Source organism: Dunckerocampus dactyliophorus, chromosome 1, assembly GCF_027744805.1.
Source record: "Dunckerocampus dactyliophorus isolate RoL2022-P2 chromosome 1, RoL_Ddac_1.1, whole genome shotgun sequence".
Taxonomy (NCBI): domain Eukaryota; kingdom Metazoa; phylum Chordata; class Actinopteri; order Syngnathiformes; family Syngnathidae; genus Dunckerocampus; species Dunckerocampus dactyliophorus.
The window spans coordinates 38,531,199-38,556,949 of record NC_072819.1 but is presented as its reverse complement, the minus strand read 5'-3'; the positions used below and the strand labels follow the sequence as shown (position 1 = coordinate 38,556,949).

At 42.7% G+C, this 25,751-nt stretch overlaps 2 protein-coding genes and 1 long non-coding RNA gene across 4 annotated transcripts in view; 1 reads left to right on the top strand and 2 right to left on the bottom strand.

Annotated features, from left to right (window-relative positions):
• The window catches only part of LOC129181667 (calcium/calmodulin-dependent protein kinase type 1D-like), an 11,556-nt gene extending 1,476 nt beyond the window's left edge, over window positions 1-10,080 (bottom strand). The window contains exons 1-12 of one of the 2 annotated variants that reach the window (XM_054777166.1): window positions 9,939-10,080; window positions 8,673-8,782; window positions 4,688-4,813; window positions 4,525-4,599; window positions 4,300-4,438; window positions 4,000-4,123; window positions 3,813-3,888; window positions 3,331-3,443; window positions 2,572-2,650; window positions 1,854-1,941; window positions 1,268-1,608; window positions 1,087-1,187 (exon numbers count right to left, since the gene is read on the bottom strand). In XM_054777166.1, the coding sequence (XP_054633141.1) occupies window positions 1,130-1,187; window positions 1,268-1,608; window positions 1,854-1,941; window positions 2,572-2,650; window positions 3,331-3,443; window positions 3,813-3,888; window positions 4,000-4,123; window positions 4,300-4,438; window positions 4,525-4,599; window positions 4,688-4,813; window positions 8,673-8,758 (1,305 nt within the window). In that variant the 5' untranslated portion in view covers window positions 8,759-8,782; window positions 9,939-10,080 and the 3' untranslated portion in view covers window positions 1,087-1,129. Of the gene's footprint in view, window positions 1-1,086; window positions 1,188-1,267; window positions 1,609-1,853; window positions 1,942-2,571; window positions 2,651-3,330; window positions 3,444-3,812; window positions 3,889-3,999; window positions 4,124-4,299; window positions 4,439-4,524; window positions 4,600-4,687; window positions 4,814-8,672; window positions 8,783-8,890; window positions 9,037-9,938 lie in introns of those variants that run through there. The other variant, XM_054777158.1, reaches the window with a different exon arrangement.
• Window positions 1-19,932, top strand: part of LOC129181677 (uncharacterized) — a 24,704-nt gene extending 4,772 nt beyond the window's left edge. The window contains exons 2-4 of the long non-coding RNA XR_008570478.1: window positions 18,214-18,345; window positions 18,417-18,503; window positions 19,360-19,932. This is a non-coding gene — a long non-coding RNA (uncharacterized LOC129181677). The remainder of the gene's footprint in view (window positions 1-18,213; window positions 18,346-18,416; window positions 18,504-19,359) is intronic.
• mical1 (microtubule associated monooxygenase, calponin and LIM domain containing 1) overlaps window positions 15,572-25,751 on the bottom strand; it is a 24,156-nt gene continuing 13,976 nt past the window's right edge. The window contains exons 14-24 of the mRNA XM_054777145.1: window positions 25,604-25,716; window positions 25,258-25,323; window positions 24,764-24,986; window positions 24,328-24,392; window positions 19,911-20,649; window positions 19,683-19,792; window positions 19,507-19,620; window positions 19,305-19,398; window positions 18,430-18,523; window positions 18,156-18,229; window positions 15,572-16,801 (exon numbers count right to left, since the gene is read on the bottom strand). Of these exons, the coding sequence (XP_054633120.1) occupies window positions 16,608-16,801; window positions 18,156-18,229; window positions 18,430-18,523; window positions 19,305-19,398; window positions 19,507-19,620; window positions 19,683-19,792; window positions 19,911-20,649; window positions 24,328-24,392; window positions 24,764-24,986; window positions 25,258-25,323; window positions 25,604-25,716 (1,886 nt within the window). The 3' untranslated portion in view covers window positions 15,572-16,607. The remainder of the gene's footprint in view (window positions 16,802-18,155; window positions 18,230-18,429; window positions 18,524-19,304; window positions 19,399-19,506; window positions 19,621-19,682; window positions 19,793-19,910; window positions 20,650-24,327; window positions 24,393-24,763; window positions 24,987-25,257; window positions 25,324-25,603; window positions 25,717-25,751) is intronic.

The following is a 25,751-nucleotide window of genomic DNA, read 5'->3' as shown; positions in this document are numbered from 1 at the left end:
GTGGAATTGTGACTAAAAGTCTCCGCATACAAGAAATCCAAAATGTGCATACAGACGAAAATATTCAGAGTAATAAAAAGTGGCGTACGCACACATTCATGCAATTTGTGGTTTATAGTTCACACCTTGAGTAGAAGTGTGTGTATGCAACTCCTCCTCAAGTAAGCCCTTTCCACACCTCCACTTCAACATAGAAGGTCAATGCAAAGTGATTCATGAATGTGGCGTCCATATTTAAAAAGCCTTGATTGCATTGCTACGATGGCCCCTGTCTTTCGGAATCACGGCTGGTGGGAAGACGACGAGGGTGAAGAAACGAACTTTCACGGAAATGGAGGTGGAAATACTGGAAAATGTACAATATTTGTAGGACACAGCAGCGGCATAACGAATAAAACAAACATTGAGTGACAGCATGTCCGCTGGAGCAACTAAACAAAAACTTTAAAAAACAAAAGTGGTTGGATATCCAGGCACGTATTTCCATTTTTAGTGAGCATGTTTCTAAAATGTTATCTAATGGATGCCACATTTTAGATGAACATAAGCATAGCGAAATCTGTTTCATTTGAAGGTGGATGCAAAGAGTCAAAAGGGTAATTCCAGATGGATATTTAAAATACATTTAATGTTACAATGACATTAACACCATCAAAATAATAAGTATATTATAATTACTTTATGAGGAACTAATTTTGTGTATGAGTTCGAAGCACAAAAAAACAAAACCCCATCAATTGTGGAAAAGGAAACTAATAAAGATTAACTTTACACACACAGCCATGACACTATCCACACAAATAAAGGCTGTGGGAAGACAGATAATGTTGCTATTGATGACATGCTTGACATATGCGGAACTGTCTTATTTCTTATACTTGTCCAAAGAAAAGTGAGCAACTAAGCATTGAGGACATATTAGCTCTGTGTCTTTAAACCTAATTGTGTACGGACTGGTGCGCACATTCTCACATCAGGTTGTTTTCATAGATTTTTGATTGGAAAACGGCGAACGCAACTTTTCGGCCCTGTATCATGTGCACGCAAGCTTTATAGATGAGATCGCACAGCATTGTATTAACCTACCAAGAAAAGAGTGCATTTTTCCCATGTAAACTTCCTCCAGCCTTCACATGACGGAGCAAACGCCTGTCTGAAGAGTCTTTCCATTTCTGTTTTTGGCATACCTGAAAGCAAAGGAGACATATTCTGTGAGCTTTGATGCAACAATCCAAAGTTTGGAACTTGGGGTGACGCTTATACAAACCCATGAAGGTTGGCAGGCTCCGAGTGGTAGATGTACCTCCCCTGCTCAGCTATGGTGGGCGTGTGGTGCGCGCTCTGGCTGGTCTTCAGAGGGTGGTAGTGACTCTTTAGTTCCACATGAGTCGTCGGCAGGGTCATGTGATTTGTGGTCCGGATTTTCCCATTGGTCTCAGACACCTTGGGCTCCAGCCCCTCTAGATCAGGGCGCTTGCGATGCGTGACTGGAGAGAACACCTTGACCACGTGGATGTCCGGGATACTAGTGGCCTTTGGCACCTTCTCGCCGTTGGCCGGCTGCAGTTTCTTCATGTGGTTGATGGCTACAGCAGCATTGAAGGCTTGCTGTCAACATAAGGAACATCTGAGAGGGTGTTTGGGCCAGCAAAAACATATTTACAACTTCACAGGAGTGCATTTTTGTTTCCTTGACAATGGAAAGCCCTACATCAGCGATGTTGATTACAAACAGCATCTATTCAACTGGCCTTAATCATGGGGATTTAGGTAGCCACTTGATTGATCTAGTGTAAACTTAAGGCCCTCAATGGGCTTACCCAATCAAAGCCAGGAAATCAGTGACGACTGACCTTCCACTTGGACTTGGCAAAGTTCTTTTGGATCTGATCGCTGACTGAGTCGTAGATGTCCTGGCTCTGGGCCGTCTTCCCAATTATCCTAGGAAACCACAAGACAAATTTCTTTCCAGGAAGGCAGTTAATCTTGCGTCCATGAATGTGGTGTGACACGGTGTCGAGCCTTGCTGGTGTTCACCATATATTCACTGGCCACAATGTTAGGAACCAATTTGCTTTTGCAAAGTTAATCATGTCCGAGTATTGTTTTAACAGTATGTGATTATTATGGGTGTGAAACCACAGACGTCTTTCTAATATTTGGGTACCTCGGTATTTTGTCACTACCAACCAACCAAAACATGAAAACCCAAGGAAATTTTTCCCATAAGAAATAATGAAAATCCAATGAATCTGTTCCAGTCACTCAAAAATATTAACAAAAATACATTTTCTATGGAATCATTACTTAGTGCCACTCACAACTTTCTTTGGCCCCATGGCGAGTTATTTAGCAGTTGTCATGTCGCAGTCACACATACAAAATGCAGTGAGAGACAGTGAGTCAGTAACGCATAGGGTGCTTTGTTTGGGCACTCGATTTCGCTGAATGATACCGTAAAGGGCAAACGGACTAGTTTGTTATGTGCAATGTTGTTTTTAGCTATCAAAGGTCTATATATTTTCATCTGAGCATGCACGTGTGCTTGAACGTCGAATAAACAACACTCACCATGGGTGCCGGAGCGCTTGTTCAGTCGTGTAACGCATGTGGGGATTCTTCTGCATCATGTTACGTATGAAATCTTTAGCTGCAGTTAAAAAAAAAATTTAAAAAGAGGGTGAAGGTTGTGCATGGAGACACTCTCCAGACCAGTGACGTGCAGTGAGGTTCATGGCTTGTGAGGCACTGACTCCTTTGGAGGTTTTATTATTATTATTTTTTTTTACATTGATACAAGTTGCTGAGGATAACCAAAAAAACCCCCAAAAAAACAGTAATTCACTTTGGTTAAAAAATGTTTTCAAATTGTTTTCAGATACTTTTTAGGCATATTTATTTATTTTTTTATTAACTGAAAAACATTTGTGTTCTTACCTTTGATCTGTATATGAAGGACATGCACCCTATTCTTAGCCAGGATAAGTTCTGATACTTTGTTGTAAAAGTCTGATCACCTCCTGGTGAGCGTGGGTATACGTATGATTCTCCATCTTGGCAGTCAAATTCATTCACCCATTCAGCAGAACGTAAAAATAACTTGCATTTGACTTGTTTGCATGTCTAGTGTAGCTAGCTAGCTCTAGCCAGCACTGCAGTTTCTGTATTTCAATTGAGTTTTTAAAAAGGCTGGCTTTTCCTTACAGAAGGACGACAGTATATATGTAATTATTCGTTATTGTTTCATATTGAGAAGTGAGGCTCTGCTTCACCTGCCCCCCCCGACTGCACGTTACTGCTCCTGACACATGTCTGATGCTCTGCTCTTACCAGATTCAGAAATGTCATCCCAGAAGGGCGAGTCAAACTCATACTGTGCCTTTGTGATCTTAGAGAAGAGTCGTGTCTCACTCTCTTCATAGAAAGGAGGATATCCACACAGTCTGGAGAGACATAGCAGCTAGTTAGCGTATGGCAAATGGAACATGATTACATAGAAACTGGCTGTGCAGGTTAGCAGTAGAGTGTTGCGCATCACTTTTACCCTAACCTTTTAGTGTATTCATTGAAATTATTTGAAAGTGAAAGTAAACAGGTGGAAATGTGTCTCATAACCCAGAGGTCCTGGATTCGAATCTTGGCTTAAATATATTTGGAGTTTACATACTTGCGTTGGTTTTCTCTTGGGTATATTTTCTTTAGTGTGTCTGGCTTCTGTCTGACTTCCTCCTATGTTTAATTCTACCTAACAAGCACCCGCTGACACACAACCAAACATCCAACTAAATATCATCTCTGTTTTTGACACTCACAAGATGTACGTGATGACCCCAATAGACCAGCAGTCCACTGCCTTGCTGTAAGGTTTCTGTGTCAGCACCTCAGGAGCTGGAAGTAACGAAAAATGTTCAAATTAGGATTCTAATGAGGGTGCAAAAGAGAAAACATACCATACGTACTGTGTGTATATATAGTTGTGTTTACAAGCACATTCCTCACCAACGTATCCTGGAGTGCCACAGGCTGTGGACATAATGCCCTTGTCCACCATCTTTGACAGGCCGAAATCACTGATCATGATCTTGGAGTCCTTATCGGGGCTGTAGTACAGGATGTTCTCCGGCTACGCAAGAAATCAAACGAACACATTAAGAAACCCACTGAACAATGTTTGACCGGAGAAATGTCCGCCTGTAATGTGTATGTGTAACGTATTGGTGTTTGGTGTCGACATTGTGCTTGCTTTCACTAGTGTTTCAGTTTTTTGCAAACGTGAATTCACGCTGTTTGAAGTCTCACCTTGAGGTCACGATGCACAATGCCGTTTTGATGCAGGTAGCTGACAGCGTGCAGCACCTGTTGGATCACACGACTGGCATCCATCTCGGAGTACACCCCTCGGTCCAGTATACGGTCAAAGAGCTCACCACCAGAAACACTGTCATAGAGGACATAACACGCTGTCATCAATTCCTTTCTGTTTGAAAGACAACCAAAACTCAGATTTGAAACCGCAAAACTCACAGTTGCATGACAAGGTAGAAATGGGTCAGACTTTCATAGAAATCCTCCATCACGACTACGTTCTCGTGTTTGATTCTGTTCAAAAATGTGTTTTAATGTCAGTCACACATTTCCAGACAACTTGTAATATAGACTACAGTGTGAAGTAATAGCTGGATTTTACCTTCTCAGAACTGCAATCTCATTCTCCAGATTGAGGTCCCTCGCTTGTTTCTTCTTGACGCATTTCATTGCAAAAGTCCTTCCAGTCTTCTTCTCTCTCACCATGTAGACCTCTGAGAAGGCCCCTCTGTTATATTATCACACACACAAACACAAAAGATCATTCTGTTAATCAGCATTTGATTTAATGTCTTCTTTCACATGCAATGGCTAGCATGCAAATGAGCAATGGGTCAGTGCGGGTCTGCATTGAAATACATGTACCTTTTTTATCTTTAAAATAGGCCAAACTGTATTGATAAAAATATTATCGAATATTACTACTGCTGAGATCGGGAAGACCTGGGTTCGAATCTCCGTTGGGCATCTCCGTGTGGAGTTTGCATGTTCTCCCCGTGCGTGCGTGGGTTTTCTCCGGGTACTCCGGTTTCCTCCCACATTCCAAAAACATGCATGTTAGGTTAATTGGTGACTCTAAATTGTCCATAGGTATGGATGTGAGTGTGAATGGTTGTTTGTCTATATGTGCCCTGCGATTGGCTGGCGACCAGTCCAGGGTGTACCCCGCCTGTCGCCCGAAGTCAGCTGAGATAGGCTCCAGCATACCCCCGCGACCTTAATAATGGTCAAAACTTGACCATTATTACCTCTGCCAAGTACAAAAAACGCAAAAGTAAGAGGTGCTGTTTTTAGTTAGTTGGTGAGTTAGGTGCAGGATGTGCAGTCGCAGTATGCAGAAACTACAGCAAAGTAGAGCATAGGATACGCGTGTGGAACAAGAACCCATTCAATTTTGGTGCATGTCTGGATAACCATGCACACAGAGCAACTGTTGCAGTGTCAATCAAAACCGAGCATCATTATTGTAAAGGCAGAGGTTTGTATTGGCTCTAGATTGTGCAGGTGTACTGTATTTTCCGGACTATATGTCACACTTTTTTTTCATAGTCTGGCTGGTCCTGCTACTTATAGTCAGTTGTTACGCTATTGTGCAGCTGAATAACTGTTAATGTTAATTTTAAAGATACCAGACACCTATTCAGCCTGTTGTTTTGTGCACTATTGTGTACTTGAATAACTTGCCTTTCCAGTCTCCAGTGATTAATAGTCCAGTGTGACTTATATGCTTTTTTCCTCTTCATGATGCATTTTTTGACTGTTGTGACTTATACTCTGGAGCAATTTATAGTCCGGAAAACACAATACCTCATAATGCAAGAGCTCCTCACTGAGCTACGACCTTATCGTGGTGGAGGAGTTTGTGTGTCCCAGTGATCCTAGGCGCTCAATTACCGCGGCCTTTTATGCCCCTGGTAGGGTCACCCATGACAAACACGTCCTAGGTGAGGCGGTGAGGCACCAGACAAAGAGTGGCGCAACAGACCCCTAGGTGGGGCGCGGTGGTGAGTGTCTGGTGGCCGAGGCTACACCCATTGCGGAGGGGCTGGTGGGTGGTCCCCGCTGTTTGCTGGTGTCTGGCTGGTCTCCTCTGTTTCCGGGCGCGTGTCCTGCGGCCCATGGCTTGCCCGAGCCTGTGTTGTGTCGTCGGGTCCGTCTTTGTTCTGCCCAGCCCCTCATAATGCAATTGTTATTCTGTATTTAAAATCTTCTTCTTACTATCAAAGAAGGAACTTGTGACATGAATTTTTAAGTAAAGGTATAAAAGTAATACTCTGCAGTGTTTGAGTGCATCTGCATCTCTGTTGTTCTCCTCATCTGAACCCTGACAATTCTAAGTGAATTCTAAGTGCGCTAATAATCTAACGGCATAACCATTCACATGTCAGAGACGTATTGCGGTGTACTAGCCATCTCCAGCACTGTCTGGGAATAGTTTCACCAGATGGATTAGTCAGGCCCTCATCCCTGACGTCAGGGAAATGACTCGCTCCCAGAGGTCAGACACTGAGCATGTGCGGCAACGGACTTAAGACACAACAAGCTCCTTTATGCTGTTCAGGTCACTGGCTGCTTTCAAAGGCAGACATGGGACAGTCCTCATGACACTGACCCACAAAGATGAAAGGATGAACGAACTCAATGTTTTCATTCTTGTGAGTGCTTTTTATCATGAAGTACCGTCATGTCCTCTCAGTATACTTCTTCTGACTCATATTTACTACTTACCTGGAGTATACAGTACCAACCATACTAATGTCATCATAACCTGTGCCTCAGACAAAAAGTTTAGGTACGGTGTTATGTCAAAATTGAGCCTTTGTTGGAACAACAGTAAAACTGTTATGTACACTAATATCATTTCTAGTGAAGATGCATAAACAGTTGGAAATTGTACTACCGGACTCTTAAATTATCCATGAGTGTGAATGATTGTTTGTCTATATGTACCCTGCGATTGGCTGACGACCAGTCCTCGGGTGTACCCTGCCTCTCGCCAAAAAAGTCAGCTGGGATAGGCTCCAGCATACCCCCGCAACCCTTGTGAGGACAAGTGGCATGGAAAATGGATGGATGGATTTTTTTTCCTAGAGAAAAGTCTGAAATAGGCTACAGATTTCTATACGAATATGCTTAACAAAGTGTATTAAGAGGCGGTTGGGGGTCGATGCTCGCATTCCCTGGCATCCCATCAGTGAAATGCTTTTTCCGTAGTTACCATAGCTCATTTTCGTCAATGACTCTCTTGGAAACTTCCAGAGGCTCCCAAGAGAAATCATGCACAAAACCGACACACGATGTGTGGGTGGTGTTTGGAATGCAAAATATAAAACAAAATAGATGCTTTTGGAAGCTTTCTGCATCAGAAGAGCAATTGAGAATCCTGATTAGCTACCTCCCCGTAAAAGGATAGTGATGCGAAGGTTTTTGCAGGCCAATGGGAGAGGATAAGCATGTCCGCTCCCTTCTGGATTCACTTCCCTTTATTGCAATGGAACCTCAAGTGTACACCTGAGAAAAGGGCAAATTAGCTACACTTTGCCTCCTCAGTAGGACGTACGCTTCCATGCAACAGATGAGTTTGTGAAGGTCACACCCTGTGGCTTTAGTAAGAACACCACAATAATGGATTCATGTGTGTATTTTTATGAATGGATGACTCAGACGGCAGCTCAGCCCAGGAGCCACAGGGGAGGTCAGACAAAGCCTCTGAAAGCCACAATGTCTCGTTGTCTAAGTCGTCAGTAAAGTAAGACTCCATGTGGTAATCCAATCAAACTAGTAATCTGGACTCCAACGCAAACAGCACAGGAACAACAATATTCATTTGAGTTAATAACATAATGTGCAATGGTACTGTTTCGCACGCATTCACTTCCACGTGCACTTATTGTGCTTATCTGCCCATCGATCCTTTCTTTTGCAGACTGTACTTTTGCACACAGTGCAATAGGTTTCATAGTCATATGCAAACAGACTGAACAAAAATAGAAATGCAACACTTTTGTTTTCCCCTTTTTCATGAACTGAACTCAAAAGATGTCAAACTTATACTTTGTACACAAAAGGCCTGTCTCTCTCAAATAATCTCTCTAAATCTGCATGTACATCTCTGCACATTCGGGAGTGGCCTTTTGTTGTGGCCAACCTAAAGCACACCTGTGCAGTAATCATGCTGTCCAATTAGCATCTTGATACGCCACAGCTGTGAGGTGAATGAATTATGAATTTTTTAATTGTGAATGTTCACTAACACAGGTTTAGACTTGTGAACAATATTTGAGTGCAATAGGCCTTTTGTGTACAAAGAAAAAGGTTCAGATCTTATAGAGTTCAGCTCATGAAAAAACGAGAGAAAACATGTTCATGTTTTTGTTGAGAATATTTGCGTATGACGAGCGACTTTACTGAACCGTGTTCAGCGACGGTTAAGCTGTTCTTTGCATCTTTTTAGTGTTCGTAATGTTGCGGCTGACCTGTGTACAATCACACAGCCAATTAAAAGTGCACACTATCAGTGCATTGAAGAAGGAGAAAGAATGTCCAGATGAATAAACCCACGTTCAAACGGAGTCAAGGGTACTTACGATCCCAACTCCTCCATGAAGTCAAAAATCTCCTGGATGTCTTCAGTGACCTTTTTCCACACACTGTCAGCCTCTTGGCGACCCATGTCAACAAGCTCAGGCAGTGATTTCTATCAGAATCGGAAAGGAAGAAAAGATGTTTCACTTCATGCTGAACGTCCCAGCAACAACAAAGCAAAACACAACAGGAGACTCTTGAAAGGGAAGAGTGCACATGCCATTAATCCTGATCTTAATATGCAGACAACGCTGACGATGGGATTATCGATGAGACATGAAAACAGCGCGTATGAAGGTCGCTGCTCAGACGGTCTGCTGCAACTTCGACAACATCAGACTCTTGAGTCTGTCTGGCCCACGAAAGCTGAGCGCATTAATCCGCTGTGTGACAGCGGCTTCACGTAGGAAGGGGGTGAAACACTGGCTGATGTTCAACTTAGTTTCAAAATTGTTCTATCAAAAACAGCGACCGCTTGTAATTTTAGTTGCACTGAGCTGTTTATTTCGATTGCTCTTGTTTTGTTGACTCATTTGCAAGCTGCTTTAAATATACAAATGTAAACAAATATAATTAATATGCGGTTTGCGGCAGAATTTTGAGCGCAACTGTAGTGCACTGCATGTAACTGTATTGCACTCACAAACTGTATGATTTCATCACTTTACACCTGCGTGCACAGGTGCAACCACAGAAATCAGGTACTTTGGAGGCTCTTTTTATCCTTAAAGAGGAAAAAAGGACAAAATTCATGTCTTTTGTACATATAAACATATAAATGAATCAGCATTAAACTAAGCAAACTATGAGTTTACAGTGAGAAAATACATTCAAAACACATGTAATGCTTCTAATGTGAGAAAGAATTACAGGAGGATTAGGATCACTTTAAATTAGAAGGTTGCCCACTTTGCTCTCCTGCCCTCTTTTCTCTTATATAATGGATTAGGAACTCTTGATCTGGAGGAGCTTGACTGGTTAAAAAGCTTTACATGCTTTTTAAATGACTGTTCACACGTACAAAAAGGGAAACGCTCATTTTGCAGCCGAGGTTTACTGTATTATTTTAAAGTAGAAAGTAGAGGCTGTCATCTTAAAATAGCAACAATCTGCAGCATTTTCAGCCTCATGCTATTCAAGAACTAATTTGAAACCGAAATGACAAAATGCACACGTGCAGGCTGAAGCACGCAGGTCAAAAATAATACACATGCACCACAGTAAACAATGTGAACCACATGCACAGTTTCATTCCCTGCAAGACTCACCGAGAGATTTACTGATGTAGGTCTGCTCTGACTCTCCTGCCGAAAGCTTTCCAAGGTACGGACAGAGAAGCCTGGCTGGCATGTCACATATACCTGGAGGGGGAGGAGGAGGAGCAGGAGGGAGGGACCAGGTGCTGCTGCGTCATCCTTTTCATGCAGCTGCAGAATGAACACAGCTGCGGTTGTGAGAGTGAGAAGAGTACACCGAGGGGTAGCGGGACGTGTATTCACAAAAACGGATCACTTGAGTGAAAACAATGCAATACATACGGCAAATCTACGTGTGGCACTGTCACCAGACACGCAGACGGAACCACGTGACACACCAAACCATAGAAGACGAAAGAACGCATGCGTATTAAGTCCGTCGGCTTACGCTTTCCAAAGCTCATCTAGACTTACGACAAAGTGGAATTACTTCTTCAAGCCCTTCCAGAGAAAAAGACAACAAAATATCAGGAGAAGGTCAACATGTCCGTTGAAGTACTATTCAGATATTATGCTGGCTTATCGCCAAAGCTCACTTCTGGTCACGTGATGGCCACGGGTTGGCGGTGGGTCGTTTTCGTGTAGACAGCCGACACGAAAACAACAAGCCGGCGTTTTCAGATTTTCCCACTCTGGTAGCAGTTTTTTTTAAAAAGTACAGTTTCAGGGTACCCAGAATGCCGTTTCCGTGTGGATGAGAGGCTGGAACGATAAAATACTTGTGATTTCAAAGCTGTGACTGCAGCCAGCTTGACAAGTAGACTCAGAATTTCAATCGCTAAAGACTAGCTCATCGGGTTGTCATGGATACTGGGTCAAGAGGATGCCACGGTCATCTTTCGACGTGTTTTCTTTTTTTAAGAGGCAGAATGCACTCATGTCTTCCCCAACCAGGAAGGGAAACGGCAGCTCCAGTAATGAGAATGTCAGGTGGCATGATGGATCACCAAGCACTTCAAGCCGAAACACACAGATTGTGTTTTGCCACTACAGCACAATACTTGTTTTCTCTTAAATCACGGACCATAACATTACACATTTTAGCATATACAGTACATTACTTATTTACACACACTTGCACAATGGATCCCATGAATGACACGCACAAGGGGAGTGATGGGGCTGTACGACAACACCAATATGCAGCTTTTGGAACACTCTCTATGAAGTGGACTCCAACAACATGTCCCAAGCACTTGTTTCGGTCCAGGAGTGGGACTGGTACCTGCAAAATATTGTTCTTTTATTACAGCATAGCTTATCAAGGGACGATGATATAGAGCAGTATAGATTTACTATCCACTGAAGATGTGGTGCGAAGATGTTTTCCTCAATAAATCACAGCTCCCCAGGGCGGCAGCACTCACACAGCCCCAGACCGTGACGCTGGCATCACCATGCCTGACTGAAGACACAACTATCTCGGTGCGCACTTGGGTTGCCATCTATTTACAAAATGATATCAAAGCCAGATCTCATTTTTACAGTGTTGTGCCTTGACAAGCCACACTGTTATTACAATGACTTCTGAAACGTGAGGGCTGCACTCGCTTTTGTGCGATACTGTCAAGTCCACTATTCATACAGCAAAGGGAGCTGGAAAGATGTACACTGCTCTAATGTGTCACTAATGAAGGTCAAAGATCAACCTGAGTGAACCCTATTGATTTTCTATGAAGTCAGACACAAGATGGCTTCTATTAGATTGCACGTAATCAGCAATCGTCTTGCAGAAATGCCACGTAATCTGTGCATTAGCTTCAATTTCAAGGTTTTTAGGGCTCAAATGTTAAACATGGGTGCAACTGTTCAGTACTTACAGTATGCTCCACAACATGCCACGGTGACATCGAGTCTTCAACAATCAATCAGGAATTAAAAACATCCTGACAAAGGAAGTTATTTTGGTGATCGGCGAGTTACGTAAGTTGATTTAATTGATGCTAAACTTGCTCACTGGTCACATAACCGCAGATTAGCGTTGGTGCGTCGCCTGCAGGACAGCAGTGGGAATCAAGATTATGTAAAGCAATTCATTTATACTCAATAAAAACAAGTACAAAGAAATTCCACGCTGATGTTTTAATGATCCGTAATGCAAGTACAGTAGCTTGTGTTGCATTAAAGGGAATTACCAAAATGAATTAGCTGAAATACATTTGCGGTATTTTGGGTTGTTGCTGACATCAGCTCATTTGACCTCAGAGAGCTAGAGCAAAGATTTGATTACTTCAGCTGCATTATATTCCATTATCATTACAAAAAAGGTCGGTCAGTGTTCATCCGTTTACCTCGGTCTGCGGAATTTCCTATGGAAATATGAAAATAAAAGTTGCATTCTTCGGTGAGTGATGAGCAGGGTGTAACGTTCCTTCATGTAACCTGTTAAAGAGACTCCAAATGATTCGGGTTTTTTAACCAAAAATTACAAGATTTAACACCACCAGCTAGCATACATATTAGCATTAGTGGTTTAAAAGAACAGATTGAAAACAGAAAAAGTTGTTATTTTTCACAATTACAAATTAAATTGCACCCATCCATTTTCTATGCCGCTTATCCTCATTAGGGCCGCGGGGGTATGCTGGAGCCTATCCCAGCTGACTTCGGGCGAGAGGCGGGGTACACCCTGGACTGGTCGCCAGCCAATCGCAGGGCACATATAGACAAACAACCATTCACACTCACATTCATACCTATGGACAATTTAGAGTCTCCAATTAACCTAACATGCATGTTTTTGGAATGTGGGAGGAAACCCACACACGCACGGGGAGAACATGCAAACTCCACGCAGAGATGCCCAAGCGGAGATTCCAACCCAGGTCTTCCCGATCTCCTGATCTCCAACAAAATTGCATACAAATTTCTAAATTACAAATAGATGACTGGTGTTCATGGCTGTCACGTACATGCCTGCCTGAAGCACAGAAGCAATTTCAGAAGCTAATAACAATTTGCAGTCATTCTGTAGTTACAATAGGCTCTATATTCAGTGATAGCTAATGCGAGTAGCTAAACTTGGCCAATTTGCTATTGTTCAGTCTCCTTAGCAGAGCCTATGTTTTTTGTGTGTAATAGCACCCCCTTGTGGACGTATTACGCAATGCTCATTATTGTACATTCAGGTCTTTTCCCTTCTTTCTAAATAGTACATTAACGTGACTGGTCAGGAGTCTGGTCATATCGCAGCTCTCGTTGCTTTTTTCTCAGTGAACATTTCCACTCCTGCTCTTCATGTTGGGTTTCCAGTTCCACTACCCTGTCCTTCCTTGTTCCTACAGCTAAAGCCATGTGTGTACGTGCAGTTTGTGTTTTTTAATATGAAGCAGTCCTGTGTAATGGTAGCTGGTGTAGCCCTAGTAGGCTAAGCTAGCTTTTTCTTTTGTTTTTTTGGCTATGTAGCTTTAATTTTTATTCCTGATATTAACTAAAATTGACTTGTAGCCAACATTTGTGCTATTCTGATTTAAGTTCTGTATTGTATTACAGTTTCACAAAATCCTATTAAGGCTTAAGAAGATAGACCTGCTTCTGTTATCTCCTTTTGGGAACCGTTTAACTGGTCGGCTAGCAAGGCCTTCACAGCTATCATTAGCTGACAACCAACAATGGTGTGTGTGTGTGTGTGTGTGTGTGTGTGTGTATTACTTGGGGTGTGGCTTACGTTCTCGGGGTAGGAAGAGGGTGCCGTATAATGCGTTCGCATTTTTGCATTCGAAGGTTTGCCGCTCTCCCCCAGTGTGTTATTTATATTTATGCATTTTGTAAAAAGGCCCCCAAAAAATGTGACACATATTTAAGCTTTTTGTTATCAGTTATTAACATTTCAGTTTATTTTCTTTACATTATGCCTTTTTCTCTATTTTTCCCATTTTTGCTAGGTTTTTTTTTTATTTTTTATTTTATTCGTACAATGTGCCGTGGAACAATAACAAGCAAGCAATGAGTCACAAATGGCCCCCGGTGCGCACCTTGAACACCCCTGCTTTTATAGCTCTTGTCAGGATGGAAGGTGTGACATGACATCAACTCTGTGAGCAACCACAACGGCTATTTAGTTTGTTAGCTTCCTTTGTAACACGCACTCTGTGGGAATTAAAAGAGAGAAGCGGAGAGTCATCAGGAGAGTCTGGAACTAATCGATGTAGTACAAGGTCATTTTTACTGCACATGCAGATCCGAAATCGGAGAAGGCATTCACAGAGGTGGGCTGTCTGACGTCTGAACAAGTCATACGCGCTAGTGATGGAACAATACGGCTCTTTGAACTGAAAGAGTCTGTTTTTCTGTTAAAGCTGCACGTGACCGGTCCAAATGATGTAGTGTTGTATGTGTCGACACTGAGCACACGGGAAAGGGAGGGTTTACATACACCACATAGCCGTGAGCACACAAACTGGAGAGAGGGAGACGAGAGCGCACCCAAAGCATCGTGCGCATTCTTTAAATCAGCACAATTGAAGCGCGAATAACAGATCAGGATGTGTTTATTCTACGGCTCACATTAACATGACGGACGTGGTTTGTGATTAGCACCCTCTTGTGGTGAATATATGGAATAGCGTAAAGCTCCACATCATGGATCGTGACTGCCTTTGGGCGGTGCGGACCTGTCAACAGCGCCCGCCGCTGCTCAATGAGAACACAAACTGCAGAACAATACGTGTTTTCACCATATTAGAAAACTCCACGAGGACGTCAGAAAAAGTCGCTACATTTGTCGCTTTTTAGAAAATGTTGCCAAGGGGGGTTGGAATGTCGACGGGTCTAGTGACAAAAATCTGCAAGTTGGCAACACTGGCCCTGTCCACACGGGAACCCGGGAGCTCCTGAGATGTTTTTGGTTTTTTTTTTTGCAGGTTGAAAAAAATGTGCGTCCACACTGTGTACACAGATTACTAGATAGTTGCATCCAGATGGGAACGGATCGCTGAGTAAAAATGACACAATACACAAAGCACACCTACGTGTGGCGCTGTGAACTAGATGGAACCATGTGACACACCAAACCATAGAAGAAGAAAAAACGCCATAAGACTGTCATCTACCGTTTTCCAAGGCTCATCTAGACTTAGAAGTGGGATTACTTCTTTCATTTTGGAGTATAAGACAACAAAATGAGAATGTTGACAGGGGTGAGTCATGCCAGTCGCAATATTCAGATATTATGTTGGCTTGTCAAAACTCACTCATGACGTCACATGACGGCGACGGGGTGGCGGTGTCATTGTTTTCGTGTAGACAGCAGACACAAAACGACGAGCCGGCGTTTTCAGATTTTCCCACTCTGGAAACCGTTTTCAAAAAATGCGGTTTCAGGGCACCCAGAATGACATTCACATGTCGATGAGAGGCTGAAACAATAAAATACTTCATAAAAATGTGCGTGTGGATAGCCCCTAAAGGTGCTGTCTGCCTTGGCGAGGTACTGCATTCCGCCAACTTCTTGACCCAACCTGCAAGCCGAGCCCCATGCAGCACACATGCACGTGCATGAGCCATGTTTGTTGTCAGCTAACAACAGTGATTTGGCTAAGTTTAGCTAGTACCGTTAGTCACACAGTGACTCCAAATAGTCGGTCGCTTCTTTTTAGTCTGCTGTCATGTACGTGCACGCGCTATCAACGTTTACGGGAATACCCGGCAGCGACGAGTGAAATCCGTGAATGCCAATCCTCTTAATTGGGTCGAACAATTTTTTTACCAAGTTGAATTTGAAATAGATATTTGTTCAACATTCTTTTAGACCACCATTGGTAACTTATGCTAGCTGGTTGGTTGAAAACCGTGTAGTTTGGAGCCCAAGAGGGGCAGTACTCTTAAGGGTCTTTAGATGTTGACTATAAACATTACAGCAATGTGTTAAAGGCACAATTAACTGTGAGGCAAATGAGAAAAATGATATTATCAAAGTGCGTGAACTTTATTGGACATGCTGTGCAGACAGCACCACAGTGAAGAAAGATAAGGCTCCTATTGACAGATGACTTGCTTTTGGCCACTCTTCCAACACATGAAGAGGAACACTTTGAAATGATGAACAGCATTCATGATAAGATTGAGTGATCTGCCACCCCAAATGTCATAACGTCCCATCTGGCCAGGGAGAACTTAAGAGGATCCAACAGATAAACCTCAGGGCCTCATGGATGTCACATATACTGTAAAATCATTTAACAACACATCAACTGCGTTTTAGTTTTCCCCACCCAACTTTTATTCAATATACAAAGTACCAAACAAATAATGTGGGTTATTTATCAGTGTGCAACACAACAAGAAGAAACCTCAATCTGAATATATTCAAACCCTCCATCTCATCCTTCAGCGCCAAAGCCAGCGACAGCATGAAGCTGCCGTTTCATGCTGCTTTGTCTTGGCATGTTTACGACACAAATCCAGGTCAGGTCCCTCACTGAGCGATGATTATCTGCTGTTTGTTCAACGGTGCAGCCACATCAGCTATAATGACACGGGCGGGGCTTGGCCTGAGGGCTGAGCCTTAGATCTGCCAAATGATGTCTCCCTCTGGTGAGGAATGGAGCTGATGTTCATTCAGCTTCGGACTCACAACCTTGTCATTGCTGCTTAAAGATGAGCCAACAGCGGTGTTGTCTTCTTTGGCTTTGTAATGTTTCAGTCTGTTGTTTGTTTTTTTTTGTGAGTGTGAAAGAAAGATTACTGCCAGGGAACCTGAGCTCCCACCTTGGAATGGCGCTTGGCCTCCATGACAGAGAGGACATTTTGCTCTTCTTGGATCTCATTTAGCCTCTTCTCTTCTAGAAAGGACACCAGAGAGTCACGCATGTCCACCACCTCAATCATCTGCTGCAGAACGCGTTCTTCTTCAGCTTGCTGCTCCGGTGTCTTGTCTGCCACACAAACATACAAAGACATACTGTATAGAAATACAACTTAAACACAAAACATAATCAGCGGCAGACAAATAGAAATACATAAATTGTACCACAAGAAAAATAAAGGCTATCATCACATAAACTGCTTTTCAACTAAAAAAAAACATAAAAAACACCAACTTAGTAAAATGTTGGCAACAAACATCTCATGAAGTAACAATCTAGAGCAGTGGCTGTTCAGTGCTCTACTTGTTGCATTTTTAACACCATCACTTTTCTATACCTCCTACCCTTCGTAGGACCACAGATTAGCAGGAACCTATGCAAACTGATTTTGGGTGAGACACTGTGGACTGGTTGCCAGTCAATCAATCACAGGACACTAGGGGTGTCACGAGATCTCAACGTGACGAGATTTCTCCATAAATAATCACACGGTAAATGAAAGTGAACTCCATAATTTTGCCAGCCTCCATGTATTTCTATGTGCATGCGTGTTTGCAGAGAGAGGTATTCTTTCATTTTATGACTAATCTGTATTCTCCATCTGTGAGCGGCTTCTCCCTCCTTCTGATCGCATGTGCAGCCCAGTGTTGCCAACTTGGCGATTTATTCGCTTAATCTGGTGACTTTGCAAACCTTCTTGGAGAATCATTTTCTCAAAAGCCACTAGCAACAAATGTACCTGACAAATGTATGAATGTATGAAATGCTGCTCTTTAATACAGTTTGAAAGCCGACATTTCAAGAAAGGCAGCCAACGTTTGACAGACGGTACAATATTGCCTGTGAGAAAATACACGTCACAAACGGCAATTCCGCAACTTTACAGAGTGAAAGATGACATATTAAAGACAATATTGCATTATTATGATTATATATTACCATAACATTAGTGGTTTATTTGGTCTCCAAAAATGTTAACATTGTTCACCATTAAACATTTCAAAATGCACCTGCATTGTTCTGTGATGCGTTTGTTTGTCCATAATGTTAAAACCTCATCTCGTCTCATTCTCGTGACACCAATCTCAAGCATCGTCTCGTCTCGTGAGTTGGGTGGCTCATGACCCCTCTACAGGACATGCAAACAACCATTCACACGCACAATCACACCTGTGTGAATCGCTTGACTGCGAGGCGAGGGTGCTCATTTTACGCACTAGTTAGTTACACGTATTGACATATTGTATACAATATACAATACAATACTATACTATATATATATATATATATATATATATATATATATATATATATATATATATATATATATATATATATAAAATACTATACTATATACAATTGTTGTATGCAGATCCATATGAATAATCATGTTTAGAAGTGCACACAGTGCAACAGTACACACCATTCAAGTCCATGTATTTCCTCAGCTCCAACTCCAACATGCTCTGTTTGTCTTCAAGTTCCAGCTGTCGAGACCTGAGAGGAACAAAAATACAACACGGCCTTGTCACATTAATGAAATGCGCTGCCACGCAAAGCTAGCTCACAAACGGCACAAGCTGCTACCATAGAGAGAAAAACAGTGCTTCCAGGTGAAAATTGAGGAGATGCACAGTAATATTCCCAGTTCCACTTCATAAGCCTGTTTTTGTGATTCATTCAGGGTGTACACTTACGCCACCATGAGGTCAGACTCCTCCGAGACCAACATGTTCTTCTCATGGACGAGTTGGATCCACTGTTCGATCAGGTCAGGGGAGCTGTCAATATCTAAAAGTGCACAATAACAGTTATATCATGTAGATTACCATGTACAGTGTTCCCTCGTTTATCGCGGGGAATAGGTTCCCAAAATAGTCCGCAATAAATGAAATCCGTCAAGTAGCCTTTTTTTTTTTTTTTTTTTTTTTTACAATTGTTATATGTGTTTTCAGGCTGTAGAGCCCTCACCGTACTCTCTCACATTTCTCTGTTGTTTAAACACTCAAAAAAGTTCAAACCTTCGTTTAAATTTGAATGATCAACAAGAAATAATATATTAAGTCACTCACGCATATTACTCCCGCATCTTTTTGTCCTGGCGCTGTTCCGCTGTACTGTAGCGTTTTTGTATCCTTGTTAAAACATATTGTTGCAGACGAACCCAAGATTCATTTACAAGCTAGCAAGCGAGCAAGCTAGTGATGACGCAGGAGACATGGCAGGACGTCACGTAGGAGATTGATTGACAATGGTCTACGGCCAATCAGGATGCAGAAAAGAATGGGCGTTGCAGACAGACGAGGGAGAGAGGACTCAACTTCACACGATGCAATTCTTCTTAAAGGGCCAGGCTTGGCCTGTAACAGCGTTCATACGCTGTATTAAAACAATTTAAAAAAAGCACTAAAAAAATTCTGAAACAGCGAATCTGCGAAAGGTGAACCGCTATAGAGTGAGGGAACACTGTGTATTTTATGTCTGCAGCATGACAGTGATTACAGAGACCATTGTGAAATGAAGTAGAATACATGAATACTGTATATGTAAAATGGTTGTACTGCATTCTTACTAGCTTCTCCTCGCAGAGTTCGCTCAAGCACAACACCTTTCTTCTCCAAATCTAGGAAAGTGACTTCAATCTCTTCCAGCCTTCTCTGGATTGACTGTGACCAACAAAAACAAAGCAATTATTTTGTTTTAAAAATGGACATCCATTAGAATACAAAGAAATATTACCAACTGTGTTGAACCTAAAGTGGTGGAACACTCACTTGTGCCTGGCGTAGTCGCTGTAACTCACTCATCTTTGCTCGCCGCTCCAGTGTCCTCATCTTCAGAACTTCCACCTTCTCGGCCCCCGCAGGGTCTGATGATAACGTCTGAAACTGAAATGTCATTTTGAGTGTATTTCTGCTTTACGTGTGGCAATTTACATTCCTATGTTTACCTTCTCCTCCAATAAGTTAATGTCATCCTGTTCAAACATTTCATCATCTTCATCCTCGTCTCCATCGGCATTCTCTTCAAAAGTGTTGTGAACATGTCCGAATGTTGTTTCTGGAGGAAAACATTCAAATGCATTAAAGCATTTATAAAGGCATATATTGCATTTATATTTTTAAGTTTGCTTCACAAAAGTTTGTAAATGGCCGCACCCTCACGGTCCCTCACTCACCGACTCTCCCCGGTTGATTAACATGAACGCTGAGTCGAGTTGTGATTCTCGGTGAGGACAGATTCCAGGGTGAGAACTTGGATCGTACTCTGGGCTGCCCGCCCGGTACCTCTTTTCTTTTGAAGCAGCGTCTGTTCCTTTTTTCCCGAATGTGACCAGCTGTACTCCCGCTCCAGTAGCCCTCCTCTTCTTGTCCTTCCTCCGGTTTTGGAGGACTCTGACCTCCTGCCGTCACAGAGGAGGAGGAACAGGATGACGAGCCTCCCCGGGTCTCAGAGTCGGAGTCTGCGGTGAAGGTCAGAAGATTTACCAGCTGGTTCTTCTCTTCGTCTGTGAGCTTCAGTTTACGTAGCGACTGTTTGGGGCGCGAGTCAGGAGCCGGTTCAGACATCTCTTGGTCTGGGGCTGAAGGCAGATGACTTTTTGGAGTTGTAGGGATGACAAGGTGAACTGTGCGAGGTTTTACTACTGGAGAAGCGGGCTGGGGGCTGGGTTCGGTCAGTCGAGAGAGACGAGGCTTAGGGAGAGGGTAAGGCGCTGCAGGATGTCTGTCTATCTGCTCAACTTGTGTATGTTGGTCAGCAGCAGCAGGATCTTCTTCTTCTTCAGGATCGTCAGGTAGTTGCTGGTCCTGTCCATACTCCTCATGTATGGAGTATGTGTGCTCATACTCCTCATGTAATGGGGATGGTGTGTAATCTTCGCTAGAAAGTCTGTTCTCTTCATTTTCTTTACTTCCCTATATTGAGAAAAGGCATAGAAGAAAAGCAAGCACAAAATTAGCACTGAACTTGTTGACATTGTTGAGACATTTCTGTCAAAAACTCAACAGTGATGTGAGATAGTGATAAATTAACTAGAAATACTGTACACAGTCATAGATGACTATGTATCCTGCAGCATGTCTGGATATTCAAGCATTTCAATACAAAAGTGAATACAAGAACAAGTGTAGTTTCTCTATCCAGTGCAGAAGTAGCTAAATTACTTTATTTAAACCCGGGATTTCCCGATCCGATCTTCAGGATCAGGATCGGCTGCCGATCCGCTGTATTTTGAAGATCGGATAATATGGGCTTCCACCGTGAGATCGGGCCGATCCGGTTGCCCTACCACGCTCTTGACTGTGGGCCACACTCCAACATGGTAGGTGCGGTAATGCGCCTCAAAGCTGGTTGCCACTCCACTCCCGCCACCCCCAAGAAATAGAAAACGCAACACCACCACGCAGACATGTCCGCGGTGTACACCGGTCAGCTTAGTTTCACGTTGGACGTCGGATACTAGGCTCCGGAGCTACAGCGGTAGTTTCCCCTCACTGTGCCATTGTGCGGGGAACTCGCACGCTGTGGCGGAGCTACGTGGTGGCCGTGGCCACCTTTGGTCACTCTCCGGCCACCCCACTGGCCATCTAGACATTTCAAGTATCAACTTATTGCCACCATGTGAGTAATGGTCTCACCTTGGCAACCCCAATGAAATATGTACGGGAAGTGCTGCTCTAACCGCTGCTTGTTTACACTACGGGCCGTCAATAAATTACTTAGGCACTGAAGAGTGTTAAAAAAAAAAAGTCACATCACACCACAAATTGATCTGTAATCATGTAAAATGATTAGTCCTACCCAAATGTACCTTGCATGGCCATTTTTTCCAATTTTATCTTTTTTGACTCACAAATTATAGAATCAGCAACATATTGACAGTCAACAAAAACTGAAAACGCAACCCTTTTGTTTTTGCTCCCTTTTTTTTATGAGCTGAACTCAAACATCTAAAACTTTTTCAATGTACAAAAAAAGGCCTCTCTCTCAAATATTGTTTACAAATCTGTCTAAGGCCGTCTGAGTTAGCATTTCTCCTTTCCTGAGATAATTTATCCACCTCACAGGTGTGGCATACCAAGATGCGGATTAGGCAGCATGATTCTTACACAAGTGTGCTTTTGGCTTGCCACAATAAAGGGACACTCAAAAAACTGGTCAGTATCTGGTGTGACAACCATTTGCCCCAAATACCATGTACGCCAATCCAGAGCATCCCAAACATGCTCAATGGGTGACATGTGGCAGCAGTGGCTCAGGCAGCAGAGCAGGTCGTCGTTTAGTCCTTAGGCAAGACACTTCACCCACCTTGCCTCCAGTGCTGCCTACACTGGTGTATGAATGTGAATGAATGTTTGGGGTTGGTCTACGGAGAAGCCGTAGGTGTGAATTGGCAGCCACGTTTCTGTCAGTCTGGAGTGTAGGTGTAGATTACCACCACCGGTCTGTGACTGAGGAGTGAATGAAAACTGGGTTCACTGTAGAGTGCTTGGGATACCTTATAAAAAGGTGCTATATAAAAATTTAATCCATTATTGTTATTATTAGGGATGCTCCAATCAGGGTTTTATGCTGCCGATTCCGATGCCTATCATCCATGAGTAAGATTGGTCAGGGGCGCTGTTTGACATTTCCAAGGGCCCCTGGCAAGTAGGTAAATATGAAAAAAATAAACATTTGGGCGGATTGTCTTTTTTGCCTTTGTGTGTTTTTGTACCTTTTGACACAAACCTGAATTTAATTTGATGCATGTTTTGGAGTAATACGATTACATGGGAAATACACTGTCCAATCATTTTTTCGACCTCGCAATAACAAAATGAACAAAATAAAATAATACAAATAAATTTCTTGATTAAATAGAAATCTGTCCTGCTCAACATAAAATGTAATCAATTCAATGTCCAGGTGGCAGGGGTCTCCAACTTTCATCACTATTAGAGCTATCAGCTGTTTGTGTTTTATTTATGACTGGCAACATTTCAATTGTACACTACTTTATTTACCAAGCACATCTCCACTCAAACAGTGTGGCCGTCATCTTTATACTATTTTGTGGTCATTTCTCATTATACAGTATAAAGGCATAATGTCTGTGTTGAACAGTAATAAAAAACTACCGTACTAAGAGGTGAAGCAAATATTCGTTGACTCTTTGTGACCTACTCAAAATCACCTGGCGAGCTAGGACACAAATAGTATAATGATAATAAGGAAGTAACGTTGTTCACTGACACTCGAAAAAGTGAGTAAGTGCACCATGAACGTAATATCCACTTCCCAATGGGACAAAAAGGAGCTCCGAACTAACCGCATTGCTTGCTTCTTTTAAAAACAAAAACGTCACATTTGGAGTCCGAAGACCAGAAGCTAAGCGGATAACTCTAGCTAGCTAGCTAGCTGTGGCGCTTGGAAGGACCCAGATGCACTGACACTTGCTGCAGAGGAACTTTGCTTTGCTGTGTTTGTTCTTTTCCTAGCTAGTTAGCTACAGTAGCTGCCGCCAATGCAAAGTACAGCCAGTGACAGCAAGGCAAAGCGTCTAAACAAAGACGCAAGAGTAGTCAAACAGCAATAGGTTTGGTAAATCAAACACGCTGGCATCGATTGGCGTAGCCTGTGAAGATCAATACGAGACGTGTCATTTTGTTGGCAGCACTACATGACACAGCAGACATGTAGGATTTGCTGCCACACGGCAGTGATGGGCTTTGAAAGGTGTCACATGTTTTTTTTTACGGAAATCGGTTGATATTGATCACCGATCGATCGGAGCATCCCTAATTACTAATATTATTATGACATGTCCGGTGAGTATGTTGGCTGTGCAAGAACTTGGACGTTTTCAGCATCCAGAAATTATGTACAAATACTTGCAACATTGGGCTGTGCTATGCGCATCATGCTGCAACAGGAGGTGATGGTCGTGGATGAATGGCACAACAATGGGCCTAAGGATCTCGTCCCCGTGTCTTTGTGCATTCAATGTTCTATCAATAAAATGCACCTGTGTTGCGGACCGAGCGGCCCATTGTGGCTGTAGGGTTATGGTATGGGCAGGCGAATATCGGGGACAACAAACACAGGTGCGTTTTATTGATGACATTTTGAATGGTGGTAGTGGTGTGGTAGTGACACCAGATACTGCCCCCCCAAAAAAAACAGTTAAAGTGCACATTTCGGAGTGCCCTGTCAAAAATCACATCTGTGCAATAATCATGCTGTCTGTCATATCAGCAAGTTGATATGCCACACCTGTGAGGTGCGTGAATTATGAACGCTCACTAACACAGATTTAGACAGACGTGTCAACAATATTTGTGAGAGATAGGTCTTTGATGTACATAGAAAAAGTTTTACACATTTCAGAGTTCAGCTCATGAAAAATGGGAACAAAAACAAAAGTGTTGCGTTTATACAACTTATTCAAAATGAAAACATGGATTTCCTTGTACTCTATTTGTTAACTTGTGTGAAAGAGTCAGCTGTTTGGTCTGATGACAAAATAACGATGGTGCAGGATAATGCATAATGTGTATAACACAAACAACACATACAGTCATCAGCAGCAAAAAAAATATTCTGTACCCCACCTTATATGACGATATTCCAGCTATGTCTACCAGGTCCTCTGAGTGCAGCTCACAGTAGAATCTCCCTGAGGTGATGTCACAAATAAAAACAATAAGGAGCTGAAGTCATAAACAGACACACAGCAGCGCACTAAAAAACAATATACCTGTTCCTATTCTGTTTCCTTAAATTGTACTTCAGTCTGTCAAGCAGCTAAATTATATGAGGGTGTTACATTAAATTAGTAATATTGCCACAAGCTTTAAGAGGACAAGCAAAAATGTCGATGGCATACGCTGGCAATATAAGTTTAGTGATTATTTGTCAAAACCTGGGGAAAATCACGAAGAAAACATGACTCAGCTGCCTCTCTGACTCTGGAGCTGATATCACTGGAAAAACAATTGACGTGGATCTTGCTTTGATAGCATCCCTGAAATTTTTAAAGGAGCCCACCTGTGGCCTGATGGAAGGTGTAGTCTCCCAGTCGCAGCGTGATGCCACAGCGATGGCAGGTCAAGCAGCTGCGATGGAAAAACTTGCCCTCAGCACTGATGCGCTCCAGCACATACACTCTCCCGCCGCAAAGGCAGCACTCGTTGCTGTTGGCAGGCTCAGGCTCATCCTCAGGCAGAAGTGCAGGTGGCGGATTGAGATCAGAAGGAGAGGGGGGGGCAGACTGAGGGCAGAGGTCAGGAAGATGACAGAAGTTAAGATCCAACAGATTTTCCCGTATTCATTGATACAAATGCACCATTGATGTTACTGATTACTGTCTGCTGCTAGAACAATGGCAGAGCAATAAGATGATAAATAGTTAAAAAAAAATAATTGAGGCAAAAGACATAAAAGACCTGGAAAGGAAGAAGTCAAAATAGATTTAGATTTTCGCCAACATATTAGTCCAGAAAGCTACCAAAGCAAAATTTGATTAGTGAATAAAAACTCACGCTGTCGTCTTCTCCCATCCTTATCTTGTTTTCTCTTACTTGCTGCTTCTCAGCTTCCAGTTTCTCCTGCAGAGCAAACCATGTGTGTCAACTATCATGTAATGATTATTTTGACTGGCAAACACATGCACACGCACACACACACACGTGTACCATTTTGATGACTAAAGAAATGAAAAAAATGCCCAAGTTTTTGGTGCTTAGCAGACACAAGTCACACGCAGGGCAAGAACTCAGTGCAAAGGTCCAGAGAAAAAGTAAACACCGGGCAGCATGCCAACATGTTTCCACCTCATTAAAAGAGATATTTTTAATGCTAAGGAGTCTCAAGCAACAGTGGGCATACCTTGCGTCTTTGCAGAGAGTTGTGCTTCAGTTTGTTGAGAAAAAACACAGCCGAGTATGTCGGGGAGAGAGTCAGAGGCTTGGAAGAAGGCAGGAAGCCTGTGTGCTCTGTAGCTGAAAGACAGGAAGAGTAGTAACATATTAGGCAA